This window comes from Sus scrofa, chromosome 4, assembly GCF_054392235.1.
Source record: "Sus scrofa isolate SSC_HxYL_T2T_F1_AM1 chromosome 4, Sscrofa_HxYL_maternal_Yorkshire_Landrace_v2.0, whole genome shotgun sequence".
Lineage (NCBI taxonomy): Eukaryota > Metazoa > Chordata > Mammalia > Artiodactyla > Suidae > Sus > Sus scrofa.
In genome coordinates this window covers 14,754,350-14,776,973 of record NC_139386.1, presented here as the reverse complement: position 1 = coordinate 14,776,973, position 22,624 = coordinate 14,754,350, and the positions used below count along the sequence as shown (strand labels likewise).

The window sequence follows — 22,624 nt, the reverse complement described above, 5'->3', positions numbered from 1 at the left end:
AATGTCCTCATCTGTGAAATGGGCACATTTAGAATCCTTGTCTTGTAGGTTATTAAGAGGTTTAATTGAATTCATAAACTTGAAGCACTCAGAATAGTTCCTGGTATGTAGCAAGTACTATGTAAATGTTTGCTATTTTATTCAACAAACTGAAGAGACCAGTGGAGCCAGGAAGTATTGGGCAATGGGCAAAGGAGAGTGGCTTGGGATGAGGACTGGAGAGGTAGGCAGCTGCCAGATCATGCAGGGCTTTATAGGCAGTGGAGCAGGAACATGGCAGGCCCTGTTTATGCTTCTGTAAAGGCGTCCAACCTTGGACTGCTGCTCACAACGACAGACACAGTTTACATCCTGACTCAGTACCTACCTACATACATCTTTTTTTTTTCTTCAATTTTTAAAGAAGAATTTTTTCAGAGCAGTTCATAGTTTTTAGAACAGTTTATAGTTCATAGCAAAATTGAGGGAGAAGACATTTGTGCCGTATGTTCCCACTTAACGTGCCCCCGCACCCAGAATTGTGCATTTAATACAGTTGATGAAATTCCACTGACACATTATAATCACCCAAAGTCCAGAGTTTACATTACAGCTAACTCGTGGTGGTGTACATTCTGTGGGTTTGGACAAATGTATAATGATGTCTTCATCATTATGGTGTCACGCACAGTATTTTTCACTGCTCTATAGATGCTGCTACTCTGTCTGTCTATCCCTTCTTCCTCCCTCTTACTGAATTTATGTTACTTTTTAAAGACTTGTCATGATTTTGCCCAAGTATACAATTCACAACTCGAAATTCAGTTCACCATTTACCATTGAGTCATACCCTGCAGCTCGTAGAATGCTATTTTAAAAGAGTACTCGGATAGTGTGTGGTGAATAGACTCAGACTGTGGTGGTGGGGTAATAAGAGTCAATGCAAGAAGTCTAGTGGGAGCTCATTACTAAGTCCAAATGACAGATGGTGGTGGTTTGATGGTAGCAGAGGATATGAAGGGAAGTAGACAGTTCATGACAAAATTAAGGGGCAGGAATTGCATGACTTACTGTAGGATTGGTGTGAGGTATGAGGAAGAGGGGGTATTAAGAAAGATTCCTAGGTTTGATTTGAATACTGGTAGATGATGGTACCATTTGCTGATAAGAAGACCTAGAGAGAATCAGGCACTGGGGGAAGCCAAGGGCACCTATTGATACCCAAGTGCAGATGTTACATGAATCCAGAGCGCAGTGGGTGGTTTGAGCTGGCTGGAGTAGACGTTTCAGAGATGTCAGCATATCTGTAGGACTTACAAGCCACAGCAGTGATTGAGACCATCTAAGGACAGCATGCAGGGAGGAAGGAGAAGACAGAATAAACCAAGTCCTGGGAAAATGATCTTTAAAGACTGAGTAGAAGAGAATCCTGCCAGAAAGACTAAGGAGCTGGCAGAATGGCTTGAAGAGAGCCCGGAGGGCTTGATGTCCTTAAACCAAGAGAGGAAACTGTTTCTAGTAGGAGGAGGTGGGTATGTATCACGAAGGGAACTAAGTCCTGGTTTGCTAATGGAGGATTAAGGCAGGAGTGTAGAGAAAGGGCCACTGGATTTGGCCATTTGGAGGTTGCTTGAGACATTGACAAGATGTTTTGGTGGAGTTTCAGAGATGAAACAGAGTGGGAGAGTTAATAAAAATTGAGACTAGAAAACTACTCTTGGAGTTCCCGTCATGGCTCAGTGGTTAACGAATCTGACTGGGAACCATGAGGTTGCGGGTTCGATCCCTGGCCTAGCTCAGTGGGTTAAGGATCCGGCGTTGCTGTGGCTGTGGTGTAGGCCGGTGGCTGTAGCTCCGATTGAACCTCCATATGGTGCTGGTGTGGCCCTAGGAAAGACAAAAAAAGACCAAAAAAAAAAAAAGGAAATTATTCTTGAGTTTTTCTCTAACAGAAAACAGAAGTAGAGGAGAGGTGAAATGTAGCTGTGAGGGTAAAGGAGGGGTCTGTTAGTACTGGATAGAGCATGTTTGTGTGTCCATGGAGATGATAAAGTGGAGAGGGAGACACTGATGGTTCAAGAGAGGAAGACGACTAAAGGGGTGACATTCATTCTTCATTTATCGAATACTGATTAAGCATTGACCATATGTAGGTACTGTTCTAGGTGCCCAGGCTACAGTAGTGAACAAAACATCGATTCCAGCCCTCATGGAGCATACATTTTAGTTGCTAGTATAGAGAATGGTGATAAAAGATAGGAAATAAAATCTAGAGCATATATTATAATTTTAAGGGCTTTAGAGAGGAATCAGAAAAGGGATATTGGGAGTTGAAGGGAAGTGTAATTTTACATAATGCATTGGGGGAAGGGAAAGCCTCATTGAGAAGGTAATGTTTGAGTAAAGAACTCTGCAGGAGGTGAGGGAGTAGACTCAGGGCTATCTGGAAGGAGGGATTTTTCCAGGCAGAGAGAGTATCAAAGGGAAAAGCCTGGTGGGTGGAGTGAGCCTGGCCTCTTTGCGAGCCAGCAAGGAAGGAGTATTGACTGGAGTTGTGCGGATCAGAGGAAAGGTCAGATGGGGAAAGGGGGCTGGATTCCATTGTGGCCACTATACTGATTTGCCTTGTACTCCAAAGGGAAGCGGTTGGAGAATTCGAAGGAGTTATTAAATTTCACATTTTAGAAGTACGATTAGAAATATTATTTTATTTTATTTTATTTTTTTATGGCTGTAACTGCAGCATATGGAAGTTTTGGGGCCAGGGTTTGATCCTAGTTGCAGCTGCAACTAAAGCACAGCTATAGCAATGCTGGATCCTTGAACCCACTGCACTGAGACGGGGGTTGAACCTGTGCCTCCTCAGCGACCTGAGCCGCTGCAGTCGGATTCTTAACCCACCATACCACAGGGGAACCTCCTAGGAATATTATTTTGAAGTATTCTTGTTATTGTGTAGAAAAAGGAATAGATTGCAAAATGCAAGTCAGCAGGGAAACCTGTTGGGAGGCTATTGCAGTGTCACTGAGAATTGACTAGAAACAGGATCAGAGCAGTAGAGAGAAGGAAGTGGTCACATTCTGGGAACATTTTTGGAAGGAAGGGGCAGTGGGATCTGCTGATGGATCAGATAGAGGAGTCAGAGTATCTCAATGAGACTAGAAGACATTACCAAGAGGTCCAGGATGACTCTGTACTCTGATGTATAGAGGTCAGTAAGATGGGCAGGAGCGAAAAAAGAGGACTGAGAAGGAGCTGGTGCAGGCCCTGGACCCAGGTGGAGAGAGTGCATTGTGAGCGGAGGTCCCACCTCTGTCCTTGTAAGTTCCCTAACCGCCACCTTCCACGAGAGGTTCACTTGAGGCAGATGTGACAATATCCTGAGATGGGATTTTGTTACCTTTATAGTTGAACATCAGGCAACCAGGAATGTCCTTAGACTAGTGACTAGACTTAGAATCATTTAGCCTCAGGGGCCCCAAGGTTGTGGCAACAAGCCTGATGGATTCTTGTGTGTAGTTCAAGCAAAAAAATGAGGAGAGCTGCTGAGGCATTTCAGCCAGTCTCTGAGTCATGCTTACCTTTGTCATGGTAAGAGTCCTTTTTAACATTCATCGTGTGATCAATTTCCCCTCAGGTATGATGTGATGTGGATAATAGAAGCCCTTGAAATATTTTTTGGGGTGCAGATTTTTTTTTGTTCTTGTCTTTTTGCCATATCTTGGGCCACTCCCACGGCATATGGAGGCTCCCAGGCTAGGGGTCCAGTTGGAGCTATAGCCACCAGGCGTATGCCAGAGCCACAGCAACATGGGATCCGAGCCGCATCTGCAACCTACACCACAGCTCATGGCAATGCCAGATCCTTAACTCACTGAGCAAGGCCAGAGATTGAACCCACAACCCCCTAGCCTGGGAATCTCCATATGCCATGGGTGCAGACCTAAAAAAAGGACACACACACAACAGGCATATCAGAAAACTGATTTATTTTGATTTTAGCATAGAATTGTGATAAAATTGTTCATTACAAAATTTTGCCTTCATCAGAAATGAGTTTTTAATTTTCAATTTTTTTGTCTTTTTAGGGCAGTACCCATGGCATATAGAAGTTTCCAGGTTAGGGGTCTAATCAGAGCCGCAGCTGCCGGTCTACACCGCACCTTAGCTCACGGCAACGCCAGATCCTTAATCTACTGAGTGGGGCCAGGGATTGAATCTGCATTCTCATGGATACTAGTCGGGTTCGTTACTGCTGAGCCACAACAGGAACTCCAGAAATGAAGTTATTTTAATATATTGTACTTTAATGTATTTAAATATATATTATGTGACTATTTTAATATATATGCTAAAGTCCACTTTTTCACATAACAGAAGCATATTTCCAATACTGTTGGCAGTTCTTTATAATTTTAAGGCTATACATAGTCTTTTTTCAATTGATACTTAATAATGTACTTTACCTAACTTAGATTACTATGTAGATTATTTACAGGTATTCCTTATTAGAGGTTTAGCCGAAAATACGGCCTCTGTACACCTGCACTAATTAAATCTTGGAGACAGAGTTTTGAGGAAGAGAAAGAACAGCTTTACTGTTCTGCCAGGCAAAGGAGAACACAGCAGGCTAATGCCTCAAGACTCAAAACAATGTCCTGTACAGGTTTAGCTCGAAAGACAGGGTTATTTTGATTAAGGTGTCTGTATTATTCCTCAAACATAGATCATTTCAGAGTCATCAAGGCCAGTACCAGTGTATCTGGTGATGTCTTCTGGTTGCTTTCTTTTTAGTCTTTTTTGTCTTTTTAGGGCCGCTCCTGTGGCATATGGAGGTTCCCAGGCTGGGGTCTAATCGGAGCTGTAGCTGCCGGCCTACACCACAGCTCACAGCCAGATCCTTAACCCACTGAGAGAGGCCAGGGATCAAACCCGCAACCTCATGGTTCCTAGTCGGATTTCTTTCCGCTACACCACAATGGAAACGCCTATTTATTTATTTTTTATAGAATTTCTATAGGGCAGAAGCTGTTTTATTCTGATAAGTATATACCATTTCTTTTTGAATCTTAGTAAGTGCTTTCATTTTTCTTTTTTTATTTTTTCTATTGTAGTCGACTGACAGTGTTCTGTCATTTTCTACTGTACAGCAAAGTGATATATAGGTATATGTGTGTGTGTGTGTGTGTGTGTGTATGTGTGTGTGTGTGTTCTTTTTCTCACATTATCCTCTGTCATGTTCCATCCCAAGTGACTAGATATAGTTCCCTGTGCTATACAGCAGGATCTCATTGCCTGTCCATTCCAAATGCAATAGTTTACATCTACTAACCCCAGACTCCCAGTCCATCCCCTTCTTCCCCCTTGACAACCACAAGTCTGTTCTCCAAGTCTATGAGTTTCTTTTCTGTGGAAAGGTTCATTTGTGCCATATATTAGATTCCAGATATAAAACGATACCATATGGTATTTCTCTTTCTGACTTACTTCACTTAGTATGAGAGTCTCTAGTTCCCATCCGTGTTGCTGCAAATGGCATTATTTTATGGCTGAGTAGTATTCCATTGTGTATATATTCCACATCTTCTTAATCTCTTCATCTTTCAGTGGACATTTAGGTTGTTTCCATGTCTTGGCTATTGTGAATAGCCCTGCAATGAACATATGGGTGCATGTGTCTTTTTCAAGGAAAAGTGTTTGTCTGGATATATGCCCAAAAGTGGGACCGCTGGGTTGTATGGTAGTTCTATATTTAGTTTTCTGAGGAACCTCCGTACTGTTTTCCATACTGTTTGTACCAATTTACACTCCCAGCAACAGTGCAGGAGGGTTCCCTTTTCTCCACATCCTTAACCCACTGAGTTCGGTTAGGGATTGAACCTGCAACCTCATGGTTCCTAGTCGGATTCATTTCCTTTGCGCCATAACAGGAACTCCTGATTTTTTTTTTTTTAAATCATGTTTTGAACATTTTCCCTATGTTCGGTGTTTCTATATTGCTTAGTATGCATCATCCATATACTTATTAAGGCCTTAATATTTTTTCCTATGAATTTTAATGAGTAAATTTTATATATAAATATTAATCTTTGTGACCTTATGTATTTGGTAAGACTATCCAGAAGCATTAAGATTTCTGAAATAGTTATATTAATGTTCAGTTCTCCAAATGGTATAGCTTCATGAAAACAAACTCATTTTTGATGCATCCTTGTCCTCTGGTGCCTAGTATACATCTGGGCATGTTAATTTTTTTTTGAACCGAATTGTTTTGCAGATACAATGGAAGGTATTGATGCCCAGGTTGTAGATGGCTACATCATTCATGATCAGGAAAGCAAATCAGAGGTTCAGATTCCTTTCCCTCTATCAGAAAACAATCACGTGCAGAGTGGAAGAGCTTTCCGTCATGGAAGATTCATCATGGGTCTCCGGAAGGCAGCTATGGCAGAGCCCAAGTAAGACCACAGTTCCAAACACGCGATGTTAGAGAAACACGTTTAAACTTGGCCTTGGTACAAACACTCTTTTACAGATTTCCATAAGCCTGTGGGTATGGGCTAGAACACAGACACTAAAATAAACCTAAGCTAAAAGAATGTTAGATCTTCAAGGCCTTTGTTAAGATCATATAATTTTCCTTTGAATGAGTGGAACTCTTGAGGAGTCCCTTTGACTAAATAAACGGTGTGATTTTTATGTTTGGAATTTAGAGGGTATAGTTGTTGTAATTAAGGTTTAGTCCATATGTGCCCACCTGGGAGTTGGGGTTTGTGGATATGGTACCTCCTATTAAAAGCTGGGACAGGAGTTCCCTTGTGGTGCAGTGGGTTAAGTAGGATCCAGTGTTGTTACTGCAGCAGCTTGGGTTGCTGCCATGGTGAAGGTTTAATTTCTGCCTGTGGAACTTGCACATGCTGTGGACATGGCCAAAAAAAAAAAAAAAAAAAAGTTCAGGACAGGGAACTTGAAGAGAAAATCCCCTGTTCCATTCATACAAAGGACCTAGTTCGACAGGACTGGCTTCTTCTCTCTTTTTTTAATTGATCTATAGTTGATGTATGATGTTTTACAAGGCAAAGGTGTACAGCACAGTGATTCACAATTTTTAAAGGTTTTTTTTTTTGTCTTTTTGCCTTTTCTAGTGCCGAACCCATGGCACATGGAGGTTCCCAGGCTAGGGGGTCTAATCAGAGCTGTAGCTGCTGACCTACACCACAGCCACAGCAACTCAGGATCTGAGCCATGTCTGCGACCTATGCCACAGCTCACGGCAACACCGGATCCTTAACCCACTGAGCAAGGCCAGGGATCAAACCTGCAACCTCATGGTTCCCAGTCGGATTCATTCACCACTGAGCCACGACAGGAACTCCTTCAAGGGCTTTTTATTTTTTATTTTATCTTTTTTTTTTGTCTTTTTGCCTTTTCTAGGGCTCCTCCTGCAGCATATGGAGATTCCCAGGCTAGGGGTCTAACTGGAGCTGTAGCCACCGGCCTACACCACAGCCACAGCAACATGGGATCCGAGCCACGTCTGCGACCTACACCACAGCTCATGGCAATGCCGGATCCTTAACCCACTGAGCGAGGCCATGGATCGAATCCGCAACCTCATGGTTCCTAGTTGGATTCGTTAACCACTGAGCCACAACGGGAACTCCATGGGCTTTTTAATTATTAACTTATATTTGCCCCATACACTATAACTGAGGAAGTTTTTTTTTTTTTTTTTTTTTTTTTTTTTCTATTTCTTGGGCTGCTCCCGCGGCATATGGAGGCTAGAGGTTGACTTGGAGCTGTAGCCATTAGCCTACACCAGAGCCACAGCAACACGGGATCCAAGCCGCGTCTGCAATCTACACCACAGCTCACGGCAATGCCGGATCGTTAACCCACTGAGCAAGGGCAGGGACCAAACCCGCAACCTCATGGTTCCTAGTCAGATTCGTTAACCACTGAGCCACGAAGGGAACTCTGAACTGAGGAAGTTTTAAACATGAGAGCCCTCATGTCACTGGCAAAGCAAGTGAAGGGGTCAGTGGGTTGTTCTTAGAACTGAAAGAATTTGCTATCTATGGAAGCAGAATAGATCATTGTAGAGAAATGGAAAAATATTCAAAAATATAGAGAAGATTATAAAATTATCCATGATCCTCTAACTAGAAGTAACTACTCTGAGTAGTTGGTGGATAAACTCGAGTCTGGGTATGAATTTGTGTGGGTATGTAATATTTTTCTGCATGTATTTTATTTTTTTAAATGCTTTGTAAAATGATGACATTAGTAATACGCATTCAATTTAAAGAAATTAGATGGAGTTCCCATCGTGGCTCAGCAGAAACGAATCTGACTAGCATCCATGAAGATTCAGTTTCAATCCCTAGCCTCGCTCAGTGGGTTAAGGATCCGGCGTTGCTGTGAGCTGTGGTGGTCGCAGACGCGGCTCAGATCCTGTGAAGCTGTGGCATAGGCTGGCGGCTACAGCTCTGATTCCACCCCTAGCCTGAGAACTTCCATATGCCATTGAGGGCGGCCCCAAAAAACAAAGCAAAACAAAAACGAAAAAAAGAAATTGGAAAATTAAGAGCACAGAGAATTCTAAAACCCATTGATGAATTTGCTCTATGCCACGCCAAACCTTTCTCTGTGTACATTTTGTGCACACCCGTGTAATTTACATGGATAAATTAGAGATAAGGAAAAAGGGATTATTTTCATTCCTTGTATAAATTGCTCCATTGTGCTGCAGAGAAATTGTTTCTGTTTATCTTTTAGTGCAAAGTTTATTGAGGGCACTGTGCTGCAGTTATTAGAAGAAGAGGATGTCGTTTTGGGGGTTCAGTACAGGGATAAGGAAACCGGAGACATCAAGGTGAGATGTGTCAAATATTAGCTCTTCCTAAGAGGTTTTTTTTTTCCTTTTCCTCCTACTCCTTTAAAAAAGTGGGCTCACCAATTTATTATTCTTCAAATGGACTCGGATCTCTCCAAGCCCTCTGTACCAGACTGCAGCACATTGCTCCCTAGAGCACCTCAGGGTGCTGTACCAATGAAACTTGGTATTTAATACTGTTCATGATACTAACAATATTAAAAACTGAAATAAGAAATGGACCCTAGGAGTTCCCTTCATGGCTCAGTGGTAATGAACCTGACTAGTATCCATGAGGACTCGGGTTCGATCCCTGGCCTTGCTCAGTGGGTTAAGGATCCAGCTGTGGTGTAGGTCACAGACCTGGATCCCACATGGCTGTGGCTGCGGCATAGGCTGGCAGCAGTAGCTCAGATTTGACCTCTAGCTTGGAAACTTCCATATGCCGCAGGTGCAGCCCTAAAAAAACAAAAAATAAAAAAGAAATATACCCTAGCAGAGAAGCAGAGGGGAGCTGGAAGGTGAAAAAACAAAGGATTCAGCATAAAAGAAATAATTAGGAGAAAATAAATTACTGTTTAAATAAGAAAGGCAAAAGCAAGAGAATCTCTGGAGAAGTAGCAGAATAAAATAGTTTCCAGCGTTGGCTCTTGTTGGTTTAGTAGGAGAAGAGAAAAATCAAGGGCTTATCTGCTGATTCTCCCTGGCTGCTGCCCCACAGGGTTACCACCTCCTAGAAATTGTACTCTGATGGAGGCGATTGCAAGGTAATATCAGTAATTCCTCCACATGTTCTAAGCCCTAGCCACTGACTGAACGCACTGTTTGAGGTTAGAAAATTCTCAAATAAAAGAATGTGGTTGGTCTTTGGAGTTTGTAATGAGATTCAGTCTTCTGTGAGCTGTGTCCGTCAAAGTGGCTTAATCCCAGATGGCTTGGATGGTAGGGTCTTGAGGGGGGATGATCCTTCAATAGCATTATCTTCAAATCCTCTCTGTAATGTCCGATGATTATGTATTTAACTTTGTTTACGTACCTTTTAAAAAATGGTCGAATCCCAGATGGTTTGGATGGTAGAGTCTTGAGGGAGGGTGATCCCCTAATGGTCTTGCATTAACTTGAGCTCACATAACAGCTCCTTCAATAGCATTATCTTCACATCTCTCTGTAATGTCCAATTATATATTTAACTTTACGTACATTTTAAAAAATGGTCTTTTCACTGTGTATTTTTAACCATTTAGTTGACTATCCTTTATTTTTGTTGTAGGAACTCCATGCTCCATTGACTATTGTCGCAGATGGACTTTTTTCCAAATTCAGGAAAAACCTGATCTCCAATAAAGTTTCTGTTTCCTCTCATTTTGTTGGCTTTCTTATGGAGGTACTGTAGGAGTGCAATTGTAGAAAATTAAAAGCAATCTGAAATTTGGAAATTATTAAAATTTTTTTTTATTTGTTTTTCTAGAATGCACCACAGTTTAAAGCAAATCATGCTGAACTTGTTTTAGCTAATCCGAGTCCAGTTCTCATCTACCAGATTTCACCTAGTGAAACTCGAGTACTTGTTGACATCCGAGGAGAAATGCCAAGGAATTTAAGAGAATACATGATTGAAAACATTTACCCACAACTACCTGGTAAGAAATAGGATTTCACTCCCATTGTAGTCTGTCGCCTACAAGTAAGTTGGGTCATCTCCAGTTCCCACTAAAGCTTTGTCACAATTAGGCCGAAGATAAGGATGGCAGGTGAAAAATGCATCCAGTCAGATACACTGGAGCTGAATGAACTATTTAAACTAGCACATGAAAAAATCTCCAAGTTAAAAAAAATAGTTTCAATGTATTTTTTCATAGTAATAATTAAAGCATAGTTTTCCAAATAATTATTAATATTGGCATATAGTATTTTTTAAGGTAGTCTTGATAGTGATCTAAGGTCTCTGATTTCTTGAAATATCTCTTAAACTTCATTACTTTCCGTGTTTGGATTTTGTAGAAATGATAGATAGCTACCTTTTATTGAAGGCCTACTGTATAAGAGGTTCTTTACAAACATAATTTAATTTCATCTACACAACCACCCTATGAGGTAGGCATTATCATTATCCTAGTTTTACAAATGAGGGAACTAAGATTCAGAGAGGTTACTCAGCTTCTCCAAAGATAAACTGTAAGTAGCCGTGGCAAGGTTGAAAGCAGGTCTTTCTGTCTCCTGTATCCCTGCTGGCAGAACGTGATGGCCATGGGGGGGGTCCTCAAGATCGGTTTAGTTTGGAGTTGAATACAGAAAGGCTTTGTGAGGGTTGGTTTTTTTTTTTTTTTTTTTTTTTTTTTTTCAGAGCCATACCTGAGGCATATGGAAGTTCCTGGGCTAGAGGTTGAATCGGAGCTGCAGTTGCTGGCCTGTACTGCAGCCACAGCAACACAGGATCTGATCTGCATCTGTGACCTACACCATAGCTCATACTAGTTGGGTTCGTAACCTGCTGAGCCACCATAGGAACTCTTAAGGCTTTGTGAGATTTTAGACATCTTTGTAAAATACTCATAAAAATTAGGATTTTTTTTTTTTGAGAATGGGAGGATGTAAGAAAGAAATGTAAAAAAAATAAGAATGTTGATAAAATTGAAGTGAAACCCTGTTTGCCAATTGTATTATTATAGTAATAGATTATTCTTGGTATGAGTCCATTTTATTTAAATACTTTTTTTGACTATGCCTGCAGCATGTGGAAGTTCCTGGGCCTGGGATTGAACCCAAGTAACAGCAGTGACCCAAGCCCCAACACTAGATCCTTAACCTGTTGCACCATAAGGGGACTCCTTAATATTCTTTTTAAAAAATTATTATTTTTTGTCTTTTTAGGGTCATACCTGTGGCATATGGAAGTTCCCGGGCTAGGGGTCAAATTGGAGGTGCAACTGCCGGCCTACACCACAGCCATAGCAATTCCAGATCCGAGCTGCATCTGCGGCAACGTGGGATCCTTAAACCCCTGAGTGAGGCCAGGGATCAAACCTGTGTCCTCATGGATGCTAGTTGCGTTCGTTAACACTGAGCTGCAACGGGAACACCTAAAATTATTCTTTAAACTAAGGGAAAGCACTGTGTTTAATTATTGACAGTATTATCAGAAATGAAAGAATACATGGACCATTTTCAACTTTTAATAATGACATTTTCAGCATTTCAATATATTTTCACTCAGTTAAGCCATTTTCTGAAGCAAGTTGGAACGATTGAGTTACACATTTTAGAAAAGGGATAGTTAATAATGTGATTTTTTAGCTTTTTTTTTCTTTTATAGTAGACTGTTTTTTTCCAAACCAGAGCTTAGTTGGAGCAGACCACCCTGTAGTCAGGGAGAGAAACTATTTGTAGGTTTATGTGCATATTAGTCAGGTTATAGAAATTCTCATTGTGAGAAGGGAATGGTTTCAACACAGGCAGTTCTGCTCCTGTGTTCAGATTACAATACAAATTCAATGAAAAGGAAGTCCATTTTCTTTCTTGCTTTTTTTTTTGTTGTTGTTGTCTTTTTGCCTTTTCTAGGGCAGCACCCGAGGCATATGGAAGTTCCCAGGCTAGGGGTCGAATCAGAGCTGTAGCCGCCGGCCTACACCAGAGCCACAAGCAACCTGGGATCTGAGCCGCATCTGCAACCTACACCACAGCTCACGGCAACGCTGGATCCTTAACCCACTGAGCTAGGCCAGGGATCCAGGGATCGAACCCACAACCTCATGGTTCCTAGTCGGATTCGTTAACCACTGAGTCACAACGGGAACTCCCAGAAGTCCATTTTCTATACAGGTAGAAGCACAAGACTTTAAAACTAGGAAGTATCTCAGAGATGAGCTAATCCAACTGTTTCCTTTCTAGACAGAGAGACTGAAATTCAGAAAGTGGTTCTCTCTACATCTTACCCTTTTTCTGCTGTACATACACTCCTGCTGTATGTGAATTGGTTTATCCCACCTGTTACAGAATATGGTGGTGACCAGAGGTTGGGTGTTAAATACACGAGTGTCAGGTGTTAATCAGTTAACATTTGGAAGAGAAGTGGGTGGTTTTTCTGTCTCTGGGTTTGCCTCACTTTTCCTCTTTTTTTTTTTTTGGTGTTTCCAGCTCCGTGTGTATCTAGTCTTATCTTAGATTCTTTAGTCATTCCTTAGCATGAAAAACGAGGGGCTTAATGAACAATTTTATTGATAAAATAATTATGGATTTACCACGGGGATATATATAACAGTCATGACAGATGCGTAGTAGCTGTTTGTTTATGCTTGATAAGGAAGTGTAATAATTTGAAAATGGGATGTTATAAACCATTTGTTTGGTGGGGCGGGCTTTATTGCAGATCACCTGAAAGAACCGTTCTTAGAAGCCTCTCAGAATTCTCATTTGAGATCCATGCCAGCAAGCTTCCTCCCTTCTTCGCCAGTAAATAAACGAGGTATTATTTTATTGGACTGATTTTCTAAAGGATATTCCAAGTATTCAAATTCAGTATTCTAAATGACATATATGTGGTATAGTTTATGACATGGGGTCCAGAAAATTGGTTATTGTGGATTACTGCATTACTGATGTGAAAATGAGTTTTAATGATATCCGTTATTTAATAGAGTAAATAAGTCACTGTTATTGGTGATACAACAATTAACTGCAATCCTTAATCTAGAGAAGGCAGTTTTCTAGTGAGAGATAGAGACAGATAACTTCAGAACACTGCTGCTGAATGCTGTCGCAAGAGCCCACTCACATGCCCCAGATTCACTGAAGGGGTGTACAGGGCCGGGCGGGGAGCCCGTGAACTGGGAAGGCTGGTGAGGGAAGGCGTCACTCAGGAAATAAAGCCGGACGTGGCGCAGGGGGGGTGAGTGGAGCTCACCAGGTGGACAGTGAGATGAGGGACTTCTGAGCAGGTGGAACAATGTCTACAAAAAGCCAGGGTGGCTGAGAAACGGTGGCCCTGAAGTGCACTTGAGTGGTCTCCTGTGGCTGGAGCACAGCATGGGTGTCGGAGTGGTAGAAAGGCAAGATATTTATTTAAAGTTTAGTTTTAATCCTATAGACAATGGAAAGTCATTGAAAAGTTCTTTTTATAATAGCTTTATTGAGATATAATTCACAAATCGCTTACTCATTTAAAGTGTACAGTTGATAAGTTTTTAGTATGTTCAGAGGCTATGCAGCCATCACCACGGTCAATCATCTAACATTTTTATCATGCTGGAAAGAAGCCCTGGACCCATTAGCGGTCACTCATTTCCTCTCCACTCTTAGGCAACCGTTAATCTACTTTCTGTCTCTAGATCCGCCTCTTTTGGACATTTCCTATAAATGGAATCATCCAGTATGTGATCCTTTGTAACAGGCTTGACATTTATCCATGTTTTAACATGCAGCAATCCTTCCTTTGCTTTTATGGCCAAGTTCACAAGCTTTTGACTATCCTTTCATCAACTGATAGACATTTGGGTTGTTTCCACTTTTGGTTTGCACCTATGTATGGGTTGTTGTTTGGATATTTATTTTTGTTTTTCTGGAGTACATATCTAGGAGTAGAATTGCTGGGTCCTGTGTAACTGTTTAATGCTCTGAGGAACTGGCACACTGTCCTCCCAAGCAGCTGACCCGTCTTACATACCCATTAGCAAAGCATGCAGATTCCAACTGCTCCAAACTGACGACAATACTTGTCATTACCTGCCTTTTTGCTCACAGTCATCCTAGTAGGTGTGAAATGATGCCTCATGGTGGTTTTGATTTATGTGTCTCTGACAGATAATGTTAAACATATTTTCATGTGCTTATTGGCCATTTGTTTATCTTCTTTGGAGAAATGTTTATTTATACTTTGTACACTTTTTAAATCGGGTAAGTTTTTTAAAATGTCATGTTCTAAGAGTTCTTTATTCTGTTAGATACATGACTTGCAAAATTTTTCTCTCATTCCATGGATTATCTTTTTGTTTCTTTCACGGTGTCCATTGAAGTTTTTAATTTTCATCGAGTCTGGTATATTAGTTTTTTTCTTTTGTCACATGTGCTTTTGGTTTCACATGGAAAGCCTTCGCTCAACCCAAGGTCATGAAGGTTTACTCCTATATTTTCTTCTAAGTTTTTTTTTTTTTTTTTTTTTTAAGGTCTTTTCTAGGGCTGCTTCCTGTGGCACATGGAGGTTCCCAGGGTAGAGGTTGAATCGGAGCTGTAGTCGCCAGCCTATGCCGGAGCCACAGCAATGGGGGATCCAAGCCCCATCTGCGACCTACACCACAGCTCACAGCAACACCGGATCCTTACTGAGCAAGGCCAGGGATCGAACCCCGAAACCTCATGGTTCCTAGGGTTTGTTAACCACTGTGCCACGATGGGAACTCTTCTTCTTAGTGTTTTATAGCTTGAGGTTTTTTTTTTTTTTTTTTTCCAAGGATTTTATTTTTCTCTTTTTAGGGCCTCCCCCGCAGCATATGGAGGTCCCCAGGCTAGGGGGCAGAGTTTCACCTACACCACAGCCACACCAACGTGTGATCTGAGCCGTGTCTGTGATCTACACCACAGCTACACCAACGTGTGATCTGAGCCGTGTCTGTGATCTACACCACAGCTCACTGGCAACGCTGGATTCTTAACCCACTGAGTGAGGCCAGGGGTCAGACCTGCGTCCTCATGGATGCTAGTCAGATTTGTTCCCACTGAGCCATGACGGGAACTCCCTAGCTTTAGCTTTTACATTTAGGTGTTTGATTCATTTGAGTTAAATGAATGTGTGAGGAAGGGGTCCAGCTTCTTTTGAGTGTGGATAGCCAGCCGCAGTAGCCACATGTTGAAAATATTATTCCCCATTGAAGTGCCTTGGTACTCTTGTCAAAATTTAATTGACTGTAACTGTTAGAGTCTATTTCTTTCAATAATAGTTTGCAGTTTTCAGAGTAGAAGTTTTCCATTTATTTTGTTAAATTTATTCCTGTTTCACTCCTTTTGGTGCTATTGTAAATGGTCTTTTCTTCATTTCCAGATTCTTCATTGCTAGTGTATAGAAAAATAATTGTTTTCCGCAGATTTATTTTTTATCTTGAAGTGTTGCTAAACTCATTAGTTCTAAGAGTTCATTGGAAAGTTTAAAACAAGGTAGTGGCATGATTAGATTTTTATTTTAGGGATAGTATGGTGATTTGTTGTGGAAGGCAGATTGGAGCAAAGTTCAGACTAAAGTTTATAGTAAGGCTATTTGATAATTCCATGGGAGTGACGATGAAAGGCCTGAAAGGCCTGAACTACGGTGTGGCAATAAACATGGAAGGTAGGGAAGGGATTTGGGTAACATCTGGGAGGTAGAATACACAAAACTCAGAGGTGACTGGTAGTAAGAGAGTGAGGTCTTTTGATGGATTCCAGGTTTCAGACTGAAGATAATTTTGCCAGCCATTTGCTGACATTGGAAATATAGCAAAGAGAGTAAGGTTAGGGATGTGTGGGGAGATGATGAGTTCTCTCTTGGACATGGTGAGTGGGAAGGACTGGGAGGGCATTTGAGTGGGATTGGGTGGCATTTCCCTGAAAACAGGAGTGTCAAGCCCTGCAGCGCTGAGGAGAGGTGTGAACGGGAGCTGTTGATACTCTAGTTCCAGAACATAAACAGCTGTCCTTGGCTATGGAAAAGGACATTAAGAACTACCTAACAATCATATAAATAAACTATAATGCAAAGCAGAATGAGGCCAGTGCCAAATTGATAGGAAAAGCATGCCATGGGGACATAGCCTAATTGGTGGGGTCGGGAATGTTGCATGGAGAATAAAAGCTGGTTATAGTTTGTGGGTTTTCGTGAAGGTATTTGAGCAATACATAAAAACTTTGGGTTGATATTTAGAAGCTGCTCTTTCATAAATCAGTATGCGTATTGTATAATTACTTATATAGCATATTTTGACATTATAGGAAAAATATCCATAATTCTGCTACCTAACTGCTATTTTTAAGGTTGTCTATTTCTCTCAGAGATAAAATTAAATAAATGCTGTAAATGCTTTGTTTAAATGCCCATGTCCTAGGTCATTAGCCGGCTGACAATGGACCGGGGATCTTAGAGTCAGGAGTTTGCTCAGGAGGTATGCCTTGAGTCAAATTTCAGAGCTTTCTGCTTCTGTAGTTTTGATTCAAGGCGCTAATTTTCAGAGAAGATTCAATCAAGGCCTGTTCTAAATTAATTTCTGATTGTTTTGGAATATCTGCCTATAGCCTGTCAGGCTGAACTATACCGTGGCTGGGTCTGATCTTCCTAGGGCCTACTTTTCTTTCCCTAGAACCATACAGACATTTCTCTCTAAAATGCTGGCAGCAGACATTACTGTGAAACGCCAAAGACCTCTTGGTGTTTTTTCCTCCTGTAGAAGAATTGCTTTTTACGCATGGATGTCTGTACATTCTTTGTTTTTTCATGTTAGAAGCCCTGTAAATATCTTGGCCTTGTTTGACTTAAATGTTAGAGTCACATGTGCGCTCCTTGGGGACAGGGACCACGTCCGTGTTCTCACTGTAGTCCCGGTGTTTGGCACATGTTAGGTACCCAATGAATATTAATTGGATCAACTCTTGAATCTGAACAAATTTGATTCATGATTCAGTCCCTTGTATTTTCACATTTTTTTAAATTGAAAATTATAATTTTATTTTGCACAATAGAATTTATAAAATTCCCAGGAACAAATTCATAGTTTTTAAATGATTTATTTTCATATTCTAATTTACTAGCTCATATTCATAATGTTTATAAATTAACAGAGAAGTCTTTTGTTTTGTTTAAAGGATGCTCTAGGGTGATGTCATAATCTAAATTCTCTCTTTCTAGGTGTTCTTCTTTTGGGAGATGCACATAACATGAGGCATCCTCTCACGGGAGGAGGAATGACTGTTGCTTTTAATGATATAAAACTGTGGAGAAAATTGCTAAAGGGCATCCCTGACCTTTATGATGATGCAGCTATTCTCCAGGTAGGTATTAAATTATTCTTGGATAAAAATTTATCAAAATTGGACTTTCCTTGTGGCTCAGGGAGTTAATAAGGATGTGGCATTGTCGCAGCGGCAGCTTGAGTTGCTGCTGTGGCATGGGTTTAGCCCCTGGTTGTTGGCCCGGCCAAAAGAACAAAAAGTGTTATCAAGGGAGTTCCCGTTTCGGCTCAGTGGTTAACGAATCTAACTAGGAACCATGAGGTTGGGGGTTTGACCCCTGGCCTTGCTCCGTGGGTTAGGGATCTGGCATTGCCGTGAGCTGTGGTGTAGGTTGCAGACACGGCTCAGATCTGGCATTGCTGTGGCTCTGGCGTGGGCTGGCAGCTACAGCTCCGATTAGACCCCTGGCCTGGGAACCTCCATCTGCTGTGGGTGAGGCCCTAAAAAAAGGACAAAAGACAAAACAAAACAAAAACAAAAAAGTGTATCAAAATTCATGTCTTTGGGGGCTTAAGAGGGACAGGGGAAGATCTGTACCTAGGAGCTTGGTTCACAGTAGTGATTCTTAGGCAGTCCTACTCAGGCTTAAGAACCTGACTTGCAACCTATGAATCTTCTACCATTTCTATATTTGGATAATTATGTAACATTGGATTACAAGGGCCACAAAGCTTCAGAGATGACTTCATTGTTTTGGTGGGTGTGGTCATGGTAAGCAAGGCGTCATTACTGTAGCTAGTCTTCAGGACAGGTGTCAGTTTAGGGGATTATAAATATCAGTTTGCGCTTGCCTTTTTTTTTTTTTTTTTTTTAAATCTTTACCATATAAGTGGTCTTTCCTTTTTTAGGCCAAAAAATCATTCTATTGGACAAGAAAAATGTCTCATTCCTTTGTTGTGAATGTCCTTGCTCAGGCTCTATATGAATTATTTTCTGCCACAGATGGTAAGTACAGATATTTTTTAATGAATATTGCTGAATTGCCGATTTTTAGCATAGGAAGGGAACGTAATTACAAAAAAGTTAGTGATTAGGCCAGAAATAGACATCTTCCCTGCATTTTCTCACTTCTAAGTTGGCAATCCCCCTTTTTTTTTTTTTTTTTTTTTGGCCTTTTCTAGGGCCGCACCAGAGGCATATGGAGGTTCCCAGGCTAGGGGTCTAATTGGAGCTGTAGCCACCAGCCTACACACAGCCACAGCAACATGGGATCTGAGCGGTGTCTGCAACCTACAACACAGCTCACGGCAACGCCCAATCCTTAACCCACTGAGCAAGACCAGGGATTGAACCACAACCTCATGGTTCCTAGTCGGATTCGTTAACCACTGAGCCACGATGGGAATTCCTGGCAATCCTTTTTTAACTCCATCCTTGAGTAAGATTTTTACCTTCTAATCATCCTGTATCCACCACTTTGTGTGGAAGGCTGCTGTCTTCCTTTAGCCTTGATAGCAGTGCCTCAATAATGTATCACTATTAATTTCTCTGGTCCAAATCAGATGATGCCTATCTGCACATGCATAAGAATGTGATCGAAGATCACACGAATGGCCATGAATTAAAAGGCAATACAGTTGTTAATCTTTTTCTTCCCAAACACCAGTTTTAATTTCTTTTCAAAGTTGTATTTTATACAATAAAGATGCTTTATATCCAACTTAGATTTTTATCTCCTGCTAAAATGCACAAGCAGAAGGCATCCATCTTTTACTCATTTGAAATATTCCCATGCTTTTGTTTCTGGGTTGTAGAGGGGACAGCCAATCTGCATATTGAGGATATAACTTAGCAAAAGCAGTACTAGAATTGGAGGAAAAGGCACACGTGCCACCTTCAACCATGGCTGTTTACAAACTAGTGAGTGGCAGGATAGTGACACTTGACATTTCAAGCTTTCAAGAATGAATAGAACTCGAGGAGTTCCCGTTGTGGCTCAGTGGTTAATGAATCCGACTAGGAACCATGAGATTGCGGGTTCGGTCTCTGCCCTTGCTCAGTGGGTTAAGGATCTGGTGTTGCCGTGAGCTATGGTGTAGGTTGCAGACGCTGCTCGGATCCTGGGTTGCTGTGGCTATTGTGTAGGCTGGCAGCTACAGCTCTGATTAGACCCCTCGCCTGGGAACCTCCATATGCCGAGGGAGTGGCCCTAGAAATGGCAAAAAGACAAAAAAAAAAAAAAAAAAAAAAAAGAATAAATAGAACTCGAATCCCATTACTTAAGACATTTAGAACCGAGCTGTTTCTATGATCCATGCTTTGGTGATCTAATTACAAAGGATGGTACAGTACAAATGCTTCCTGCAGGCTCTCTAACCATCGCTCTTACTTAAAAGACGTTTCACTCATTGTGATTTGCCAATCAAATCTCTCTTGCTAATTGGCATGGACGTTACAGTGGCTGGTTGGGCAAGTATAAAAATAAAAGAACTAAGTTCAGAGTTTTTCTAAGCTATTCTTTCCAAGCTTTTCTAAGCGCCTGAGTTTCTTACATTATAAATTTGAATCTGCTGACAAAAGCAAAATAAAGTTATGAAATATTAGAGGAGGAATGAGCATTACTAGAGTAGAAGTTACCTATTCCATCCTTTTTTATCTTTTGTAAAGAAAAATCTGGGCATACCTGAGAAGAACATTGGTTCTATACTGTTAAAAAGGTTATTGGTTGATGATACTACATTGTGAGGGATTAACGAGTTATTTTGAAAAGCAAAAAAAAAAAAAACAAAAAAAACCTGTACAGATACAGGCATTATTTACTATTCACAGTTGTTATATGGGTCTGGTGTCTTCGAGACTGGGAATCTGGTTTCTAGAGTTGCATTTTTATAAGAAAAAGAGTATATAAAATATTTTGCATCATTTCATGAATTTACAACAAAGTCAAGGAAATAGTTTTTACACAGCTCTAATTTCCAAACCTACATATTTAGCAATTATTTACTAGCAGACAAAAGTTTACGCATATTTAAATTACTCTGTAATGTTAATAATGAAATTTAAAAGAAATCTTGGGTTGCTGAAATGCCAGCACTAGATTTTTTTTTAAGAAATTGTCTATGAGGTGTGATGTTACATCCTCATTTTTCCTGACATATCATTAGCACCCAACATAAATGTGTGACTATTTTGATTGAGAGTAATTTTTAACTTTTATTTTAGATTCGCTGTATCAACTAAGAAAAGCCTGTTTTTTTTATTTCAAACTTGGTGGAGAATGTATTAGTGGTCCAGTTGCGCTGATTTCTGTGTAAGTTATTTTGATTACCGAGGAAGCAGATAATTCCAGATTTTCTTAGGACTGTTTGGTTTATGAATTCACTGCAAATCTCTCTTCCTTATGTATTTTGTCATTTTATTATCGATTAGTGTCCCAATCAACTTCCTGCCGATTCTAAGATGGTAGTAGATGAGGCTCAAACACTTGATTCAAATAGAAGCTTATTTTTTTTGTGTGTGGGTTTATCCACATGATCTGATCTGTGGGAACTGTGAATAATGGAGATGTTTAAAATTTAATTCAATTGGAGTGTGGGACTCATGAAATTCAGTTTTGACGCAGACATATGTAGAATTATTCTTGGTAAGTCTGCGAAATGAAATTCTTTAAGATTTTTCTCCTTCATCTGCTATCTGAATGTCAACAGTTATCTTTTGAAAAATCTAGACTCAAGAGGCCAGGCCATCTAGCTACTCAGACTGGGATCCCAAGATTAGTGAAAGAAAACAGCTCAAAACATACAATTTATGTAAATAAGAGGAGTTTCTGGCTTCTCTGACAGGGGAAAAGTCTGAGTTTCTTGTAAGAAAAAAAAAAAATTTCATTTGTCCCTTAGCAGGCAGACACAAGCTTGTAAAGTCTCCTAAAATGTAGAGTGTGTGGTTACCTTCGTAGATGATATATAATTGGAACCTCTTTGTGAGTTGATTTTGATCCCTGGGTCTTACTAACATATATATCTGGGTTTGTTTGTTTTTTTCCTGTCACAGATTGTCTCCCAATCCTCTGGTTTTAATTGGACACTTCTTTGCTGTTGCAGTCTATGCCACCTATTTTTGCTTTAAATCGGAGCCCTGGATTACAAAACCTCGAGCCATCTTCAGTAGTGGCGCTGTACTGTACAGAGCATGTTCTGTGTTATTTCCTCTGATTTACTCAGAAATTAAGTACTTGGTTCATTAAGCTTAACAGGGAACCACTGGTGAATGAGTACTGACTTCCAGTTCACCAGGTCTCAAGAGACTTGGGAGGACATGTATATAGCACAGTACTATCCCACTTCTAAAGTGGAAACTCCTGGACCAAGATTGGGATTGATTTGTTTTTGAAGTTCTTTGTATATAAACATGTAAATATATACTTTGGTTTGCAATTTAAAATGAAGGGTAAAATAAGATAGTATTTAAAAGAAATGATTGTTACCATAAATTAGTGCTAACACTGAGGAACTGCAGTTTGTCTTTTAAATTCAGTATCTGAGACAAGTCATTGTGGGATCTGCAAATAAAATGAAGAATCAACTCTCATTCTTTTTGTCTCTTACTGTGACTTCTTTACATAACTTCGTGATTATGAAAAGGAAAACCCAAGTGGAATGGAAAGTGCAGAGGGAGACCTATTCTGTTAAATAACTTTTTTTTTTTTAAGGGCCGTACCCGAGGCATGTGGACGTTCCCAGGCTAGGGGTTGAATCGGAGCTGTAGCTGCTGGCCTACGCCACAGCCACAGCAACACCAGATCCTTAACCCACTGATCGAGGCTAAGGACTGAACCTGTGTCCTCACAGATACTAGTCAGATTCA

At 40.6% G+C, this 22,624-nt stretch overlaps 1 protein-coding gene across 2 annotated transcripts in view; it reads left to right on the top strand.

Moving 5' to 3' along the window:
- SQLE (squalene epoxidase) overlaps positions 1 to 22,348 on the top strand; it is a 30,343-nt gene extending 7,995 nt beyond the window's left edge. Inside the window, 9 exon segments of one of the 2 annotated variants that reach the window (NM_001101026.1) lie at positions 6,257 to 6,437; positions 8,758 to 8,854; positions 10,125 to 10,238; positions 10,323 to 10,494; positions 13,221 to 13,316; positions 17,718 to 17,860; positions 18,670 to 18,766; positions 20,984 to 21,071; positions 21,812 to 22,348. In NM_001101026.1, coding sequence (NP_001094496.1) covers positions 6,257 to 6,437; positions 8,758 to 8,854; positions 10,125 to 10,238; positions 10,323 to 10,494; positions 13,221 to 13,316; positions 17,718 to 17,860; positions 18,670 to 18,766; positions 20,984 to 21,071; positions 21,812 to 22,004 — 1,181 coding nt within the window. In that variant the 3' untranslated portion in view covers positions 22,005 to 22,348. 2 annotated transcript variants of the gene reach the window in all.
- Positions 22,349 to 22,624: the final 276 nt, after the last annotated feature.